This window comes from Brachyistius frenatus, unplaced genomic scaffold, assembly GCF_029030835.1.
Source record: "Brachyistius frenatus isolate BFR_SWC_R1_liver_20210118 unplaced genomic scaffold, ASM2903083v1 Contig_236, whole genome shotgun sequence".
Classification (NCBI taxonomy): domain Eukaryota; kingdom Metazoa; phylum Chordata; class Actinopteri; family Embiotocidae; genus Brachyistius; species Brachyistius frenatus.
Window position 1 is genome coordinate 198,746 of NW_027210835.1, and position 8,755 is coordinate 207,500.

Here is an 8,755-nt window from a genome sequence, read left to right on the forward strand (position 1 = left end):
TAGTGTTATCTGTAGTGTTATCTGTAGTATTATCGGTAGTGTTATCTGTAGTGTTATCTGTAGTGTTATCAGTAGTTATCTGTAGTATTATCTGTAGTGTTATCAGTAGTTATCTGTAGTGTTATCTGTAGTGTTATCTGTAGTGTTGTCTGTAGTGTTATCTGTAGTATTATCTGTAGTGTTATCTGTAGTATTATCTGTAGTGTTGTCTGTAGTGTTATCTGTAGTATTATCAGTAGTTATCTGTAGTATTATCTGTAGTGTTATCTGTAGTATTATCTGTAGTGTTATCTGTAGTGTTATCTGTAGTGTTATCAGTAGTTATCTGTAGTGTTATCAGTAGTTATCTGTAGTGTTATCTGTAGTATTATGTAGTGTAGTGTTATCTGTAGTATTATCTGTAGTATTATCTGTAGTGTTATCTGTAGTGTTATCTGTAGTAGTTATCTGTAGTGTAGTAGTTATCTGTAGTGTTATCTGTAGTATTATCTGTAGTGTTGTCTGTAGTGTTATCTGTAGTATTATCTGTAGTATTATCTGTAGTGTTATCTGTAGTGTTATCTGTAGTGTTATCTGTAGTATTATCGGTAGTGTTATCTGTAGTGTTATCTGTAGTGTTATCAGTAGTTATCTGTAGTATTATCTGTAGTGTTATCAGTAGTTATCTGTAGTGTTATCTGTAGTGTTATCTGTAGTGTTGTCTGTAGTGTTATCTGTAGTATTATCTGTAGTGTTATCTGTAGTATTATCTGTAGTGTTGTCTGTAGTGTTATCTGTAGTATTATCAGTAGTTATCTGTAGTATTATCTGTAGTGTTATCTGTAGTATTATCTGTAGTGTTATCTGTAGTGTTATCTGTAGTGTTATCAGTAGTTATCTGTAGTGTTATCAGTAGTTATCTGTAGTGTTATCTGTAGTATTATCTGTAGTATTATCTGTAGTGTTATCTGTAGTGTTATCTGTAGTATTATCGGTAGTATTATCTGTAGTGTTATCTGTAGTATTATCTGTAGTGTTGTCTGTAGTGTTATCTGTAGTATTATCTGTAGTATTATCTGTAGTGTTATCTGTAGTGTTATCTGTAGTATTATCGGTAGTATTATCTGTAGTGTTATCTGTAGTATTATCTGTAGTGTTATCTGTAGTGTTATCTGTAGTGTTATCTGTAGTATTATCTGTAGTGTTATCTGTAGTGTTATCTGTAGTGTTATCAGTAGTTATCTGTAGTGTTATCTGTAGTTATCTGTAGTATTATCTGTAGTATATATATGTGTGTATATATATATAGTATATATATGTGTGTGTGTATATATATATATATATATATATATATATATATATATATATATATATATATATATATATATATATATATATATATATATATATATATATATATATATATATATATACTGTATGTGCGCACACACAGAGAGATCTCTACAGTTCAGTGTTGAGCGATCAGGAGGCCGAGATTGCTTTTCTGTGTTTTTCTCTGAGAGACACACACACACACACACACAGAGAGAGACACACACACACACACACACACACACACACACACACACACACACACACACACACACACACACACACACACACACACACACACACACACACACACACACACACACACACACAGACAGACAGAGAGAGAGAGAGAGACACACACACACACACACACACACACACACACACACACACACACACACACACACACACACACACACACACACACACACACACACAGAGAAAGAGAGAGAGAGACACACACACACACACACACACACACACACACACACACACACACAGAAAAAGATGACCCCGTGTGTGTTCATTTTGTTATATAGATGCAAATTCATAGAAGCAGATTAAACAGATTGTGTCTGGTATCTGTTGATGAGCTAACACTGCCTTGTGTGTGTGTGTGTGTGTGTGTGTGTGTGTGTGTGTGTGTGTGTGTGTGTGTGTGTGTGTGTGTGTGTGTGTGTGTGTGTGTGTGTGTGTGTGTGTGTGTGTGTGTGTGTGTGTGTGTGTGTGTGTGTGTGTGTGTGTGTGTGTGTGAGGAGCAGCAGCAGTGAGCATGCTGGGAGATGGTAATATAAAGGAAATGTTACTCTGAAGAACATGAACACGGTCCAATCCAGCTGTAGGTTCCTGTTAACAGAACCAGGTTCCTGTCAGTCCCCAGTCGGACTCTGTCCTTCTACGGTACAGAAGCAGGTTCTGCAGACTGCTGATCCTGTTGGTGATGAGGACCAGAAGGTCCAGCTGGTCCCAGGATGTGTTTGATGTTCTGTTGTCTTCATCGGACCTTCATCATGTTCTGGGCGTGAAGAACCAGAAGCTCTGAGGTTCTCTGCTGGAGGACCGGGTTGTTCTCTGTCTCTGGTCTCCTATCTCACCACCTGTCTGTCTCTCTGTCTGTCTTTCAGCCTGTCTGTCCGGTCAGTCTCCAGACTGCCCGCTGGTCCAGTCCAAAGAGGACGACTTCGATTGGGAGCAGGGAGACACCCGGGATAGACCGAGCAGCAACCCCTGGATCCCTGCAGGTACTGTCTGTCTGTCTGTCTGTCTGTCTGTCTGTCTGTCTGTCTGCAGGTGTTCCTCAGGGAACCCTCCTGGTTCCTCCAACGTTCTCTCCGTGGTACATGTTAGTGGGTTCTCCTCTGTCCTTTCTGGAGATGATGTGAAGCTGCTGTTTGAGGAGAAGAGACAGGAAGTGATGTGGCTGTGATCAGCTGTTTCATTGTTCTGTGAATGCTACACCTTGGTTCCTCTGGTCGGTTCCTCCAGTCGGTTCCTGTGGTTGGTTCCTGTGGTTGGTTCCTGTGGTCGGTTTCTGTGGTTGGTTCCTCCAGTCGGTTCTTGCAGTCCTGCGGTTAGTTCCTGTGGTCGGTTCCTGTGGTCGGTTCCTGTAGTTGGTTCCTCCAGTCGTTTCTTGCAGCCCTGCGGTTGGTTCCTGCGGTTGGTTCCTGTGGTTGGTTCCTGTGGTCGGTTCCTGTGATCAGTTCTTAAAGTCCTGTGGTCGGTTCCTGTGGTCAGTTCCTCCAGTCGGTTCCTGTGGTCGGTTCCTTTGGTTGGTTCTTGTGGTCGGTTCCTGTGGTCGGTTCTTGCAGTCCTGTGGTTGGTTCTTGTGGTCAGTTCCTGTGGTTAGTTCCTGTGGTCGGTTCCTGTGGTCGGTTCTTAAAGTCCTGTGGTCGGTTCCTGTGGTCGGATCCTGCGGTTGGTTCTTAAAGTCCTGTGGTCGGTTCCTGTGATCAGTTCTGTGGTCGGATCCTGTGGTTGGTTCTTGTGGTCGGTTCCTGTAGTTGGTTCCTGTGGTTGGTTCCTGTGGTCGGTTCCTCCGGTTGATTCTTGTGGTCGGTTCCTTTGGTTGGTTCTTGTGGTCGGTTCCTGTGGTCGTTTTTTCCAGTCCTGTGGTCGGTTCTTGCAGTCCTGTGGTCGGTTCCTGTGGTGGGTTCCTGTTGTCAGTTCCTCCGGTCGGTTCCTTTGGTTGGTTCTTGTGGTCGGTTCCTGTGGTCGGTTCTTGCAGTCCTGTGGTTGGTTCCTGTGGTCGGTTCCTCCGGTCGGTTCCTGTGGTAGGTTCCTTTGGTTGGTTCCTATGGCCGGTTCTTCCTGTTAGTTCTTGTGGTTGGTTCCTCCTGTCGGTTCCTGCAGAGCTGCAGCGTTCTGTTATCTCCTGTTGACCTGCTGCTGTGTGTCTGAGTTATGGACGGACAGAGAGAGTTCAGCAGCAGATAACTGTGTGTGTGTGTGTGTGTGTGTGTGTGTGTGTGTGTGTGTGTGTGTGTGTGTGTGTGTGTGTGTGTGTGTGTACAGAGGTTCAGCCGCTGACGAATGAGAATGCAGCACTCTTAAATCACAGAGCCAATCATGTGAGAGACAGGCTGAGCGAGGACACACAGAGAGGAGGTGGTTACTGTCCTGTTTAATGTGATTTAGAGAGGGGGGGGCAAGAGAGGAGGAAGAGTTTTTCACCTTCTGTCTTTTAGATAAAAGAGGTTTCTGTGTGTGTGACTAATTGCAGCCAATCCAAGCAATCAGAGAGCAAACAGTTTCTCTCCCGATGGACACACACTCACACACTCACACACTCCTCCTCCTCTGCGGTTCGATCTCCTCCCGGCTGATGTGTGGAGCAGTGAGCAGGACATTAAATCTAACTAACCCTCCACAGCAGACAGACAGACAGTACAGCAGTAACATATGTGTACTTTGTGTACTAATACTACGTACTGATACTTTGTTGTTACAAACTACAACTCTGTTTCTATAATAGTAGTGATGCCGTTTAAATGGTAAACATAAACAGAATGTGATGATTTCATCTCATAAACTAATATTTAATATAAAATATTTCAAATACAACATGTCAAATGTTGAAACAGACATTTTATTGTTTGTTATCTTCTCATTGTGAATCTGATGCAGCAACACGTCTCTATAAAGTTGTTCCAGGATGATGTTCACCACTGAGCTGCATCAACTCTTCTTTTAACAACACTCTGGAAACATTGGGGAACTGAGGAGACCAGTTTCTGGAGTTTTGAAAGTGAAATGTGATCCCATTCTGGCCTGATAGAGGATTTCAGCTGCTCAACAGTTCAGGGTCTCCTTTGTTGTATTGTTCATGTCCTGATGCTCCAGATGTTTTCAATGGGTGATTTGATTAAATTCGATTCAACTTTATTTATATAGCGCCAAATCACAACACAGGTTATTTCATGGCACTTAACACATTAAAGTCTTTACAGCAAGACTTTACAATATTATACAGAGAAAGCAACAATTCAACAATTCAACAATTCCCACAAAATCTAGGAGGTAAAAACCTCCAACAGAGGGAAGAAAAACTCCCTTTAACAGGAAGAAACCTCCGACAGAACCAGGATCAGAGGTGGGCGGAGCATCTGTTAACAGAACAAGGATCAGAGGTGGGCGGAGCATCTGTTAACAGAACCAGGATCAGAGGTGGGCGCAGCATCTGTTAACAGAACCAGGATCAGAGGTGGGCGGAGCATCTGTTAACAGAACCAGGATCAGAGGTGGGCGGAGCATCTGTTAACAGAACAAGGATCAGAGGTGGGCGGAGCATCTGTTAACAGAACCAGGATCAGAGGTGGGCGGAGCATCTGTTAACAGAACCAGGCTCAGAGGTGGGCGGAGCTTCTGTTAACAGAACCAGGATCAGAGGTGGGCGGAGCATCTGCCTTGACCGGTTGGGGTGAGAGGAGAGCAGAGAGAGAAAAAGACAGCATAGAGATAGAAGAGAAGAACTGTTGGTGGAGACGACAATCACAGAGCAGAGACATGCAGCTCCATGACGGGACATCTGGAAAAGAAGAAGATTTGATGAATCTCAGATTGTGATCCATCAGACCTCAAGACAGTTGTCCACTTCACCTCAGTCCATCTTCAATGATCTCGGTCCAGAGAAGGCGGCGGTGTTTCTGGATCATGTTTCTATCTGGTTTCTTCTTTGGAGAGTTTTAACATCATTTGTGGACGCAGCGATGAACTGTGTTCACAGACGATGGTTTTCACAAGTGTTCCTGAGCCCATGCAGTGATTTCCACTCCAGAATAGTGTGTTTTTAATGCAGTGCTGCCTGAGGGCCCGAAGATCACCACCATCCAATATTGGTTTCCAGCCTTGTCCCTTGTGTTCAGAGATTTCTCCAGATTCTCTGAATCTTTTAATGATATTATGAACCGTAGACGATGAAATCCACTAATTCTTTGTAGTTTTACGTTGAGGAACATTATTCTCAGATTGTTGAACTATTTTCCAACACAGTCTTTCAGAGTGGTGAACCTCTCCCCATCTTCACTGCTGAGAGAAGCTCTCTGTATACAGAAGTGTGTTCTGGGTTGTTAACCAGCACTCTGAAGGTATTAAAATTAAAGCAATCTAAAATGTAGCAGAAATCGTTTCAAAGCAGTGACTGCATGAAGTCCACAAGTGATCAGTTTCTCCTGTGAATCTTACCGTCGCAATAATTAACACAAATTTCAGTAAATTCTGTCATATTTACTGGATCTTCCGATTTTTTTTAACAATCCCTGCAATCTTTCTGCAGAAAAATCATTTTCAATTTCATAAACTGAATCAGTTTTGCAAAAAAGCTGCAGCGAAATAAAGAATCTGAGAATAAACAGTCTGCAGGACTCAAACACAACCGACACTGCTGATTTCACAACACTCCCAGATCTAAAGCTTCACTGGCTTTATCTTAAAACAGACACTTTTTGAATGGGACTTCTGAATGTGGTCTCAGTCGGAGAAAAACGAGCTGTGCGGGAAATTAACTCAATACAGTTGCTGTTCTCTGCTGAAACATGTCTGGTTTAATATTGCAGACACACACACACACACACACACACACACACACACACACACACACACACACACACACACACACACACACACACACACACACACACACACACACACACACACACAAACACACAGGCTGAGCAGCAGCATCGATTGACCAGTGATTGCAGGCTCCGTTTAATGTTCTTATAAATGGTACAAGTTCAATCTAATCTGAACTGTGTAGCTCGTTCTCTCTGCTGTCAGTGAACAACAGTAATCTGCTTTAATACCCTTTACTGACACACACACTCTCACACACACAAACACAGACTCTCTCTCTCTCTCTCTCTCTCTCACTCACACACACACACACACACACTCACACACACACACACACACACACACACACACACACACACACACACACACACACACACACACACACACACACACACACACACACACTCCCTGGATGTGCTGCTCGGACTCGTTAGTGCTTCGTTGTTTCAGACCGAGCAGCGCCGAGAGTTTGGGATCTTCTCCCTGATGTTCTGGTCAGCAGCTCGGTTCTCCTGTCGTTTGGTTCTGAAGGTCCAGAGAACTTCCCGCCTGCTCAGCTAAAAATAAAGTGTTTGCGTTATCTATGAGATCACCGGTATGTCGACCAACACTGTGATGAGGAGGTTCAAGATCCAGTCAATCAGCTGTTTGAGAGGTGGAACGTGTTCCTCGTATTTGTTCTTTAAATCCAAACTCAGACTTTATGTTTATGTTTCTATGGCAACAAGTTTACATCAAATAATCAATAATATATGCGTCAACAACATAACCACCTTTATTCTGGAGGAATCACCTACAACTTCCTGCAAATGTTTCACAACAAAAACCTTGATAAGAAATGAAGGCTTTTACTTTGAAACAGAAACAGGAAGCGTTCAGTTTCTCTTAACGGGATCGATCGGAGATATTAGAGATATTAGAGATAAAGTCCCGTCACGCTTTGATGACAGTGATTAATTAACATTACGTTATCCTCATCAATGCTAGCTTTAGTTAGCATTTTTAGAAGCTAACCCATTAGCTAGCTGTTGCTGTTAGCCCAGTGCTTAGTCATCTTTATCGTTATTTAACTACACTGTCGTAAACCTTTTGTTCCTTTTAGCTGAAACATTTCCTTAAGTGTTCCTCAAAACAATCGATTAACACCTGAAGAACTTTTACAATACATAATGATACGCACATGACGGTTGCTTAACGTTCGTAATGTAAGTTAGATAAGTTACGATATTCAAGAAAACGTTTTGCTTTGTCACAGATTCAAACTCCAACGTGGACTTTACAATCTTTCTACCTTGTCACATGACTTTCTGTGACGAAGACATCAGACACTTTGTGTGTTTTTTTCTGACGTTTTATGAAACTGAGAGCAGCTATAACCAATCAGCATCGAACATCACGTAGCATCTCACTTAGCCCCGCCCACTGACCACTGATTGGTCCACCCCGCAGTGACTTAGCAGACCTTCATGTAAACACAGTTTCAAGACTGAAGTAGTGAGTGACAGCTGGTCGGAGTCATGCTGTGGGACCTGGTTCTGATCCTGGTTCTTGTTCTGGTTCTGGTTCTGATGCTGGTTCTGGTCTGCGTTCTCAGACGCGTGGTTCTTGAAAGTTCTGCTGTTGTTTGGTTGTGTTTCGATCTCGCTGTGAGCAGAACGCCGGCCTGTCAGTCACAGCTGTGGGCCAATGAAACTTGGGGTGTAATTGATTTGCTCCAATCAGGGACGACCAGGGGGAACACACACACACACACACACACACACACACACACACACACACACACACACACACACACACACACACACACACACACACTAAAAGCATCTCAGCGTGTGTGTGTGTGTGTGTGTGTGTGTGTGTGTGTGTGTGTGTGTGTGTGTGTGTGTGTGTGTGTGTGTGTGTGTGTGTGTGTGTCTCTGTGGGGTTCAGGGTATATTAATATTTCTAATAGGGCTGTTATCAGCTCACTGCCAGCTGTACACAGCAAACACACACACACACACACACACACACACACACACACACACACACACACACACACACACACACACACACACACACACACACACACACACACACACACACAGAGTGAAGCTTGAAGGCAAATATGTACACTCACTCACACTCTCTGTCTGTCTGTTGTGTGATAACTCCCACAATGCTTTTCTGTGTCAAAGAGACCTGGAGGTCAAAACCACTTTTCTGTGCGTGTGTGTGTTTGTGTGTGTGTGTGTGTGTGTTTGTGTGTGTGTGTGTTCAAAAAATAAAACACACGCACACAAACAAATACACACAAATAGATACACAAACACACTGTGTAGCTTTAAAGTGAATTTAAAACAGATTTCACCCCCCCCACACCACACACACAGCT

At 43.2% G+C, this 8,755-nt stretch overlaps 1 protein-coding gene across 6 annotated transcripts in view; it reads left to right on the forward strand.

Annotated features, from left to right (window-relative positions):
• The window catches only part of LOC138633758 (receptor-type tyrosine-protein phosphatase mu-like), a 107,327-nt gene that overhangs the window by 23,380 nt on the left and 75,192 nt on the right, over positions 1–8,755 (forward strand). For all 6 annotated transcript variants that reach the window (XM_069720172.1, XM_069720177.1, XM_069720174.1 and 3 more), the window contains exon 2: positions 2,436–2,552. In XM_069720172.1, the coding sequence (XP_069576273.1) occupies positions 2,436–2,552 (117 nt within the window). The remainder of the gene's footprint in view (positions 1–2,435; positions 2,553–8,755) is intronic.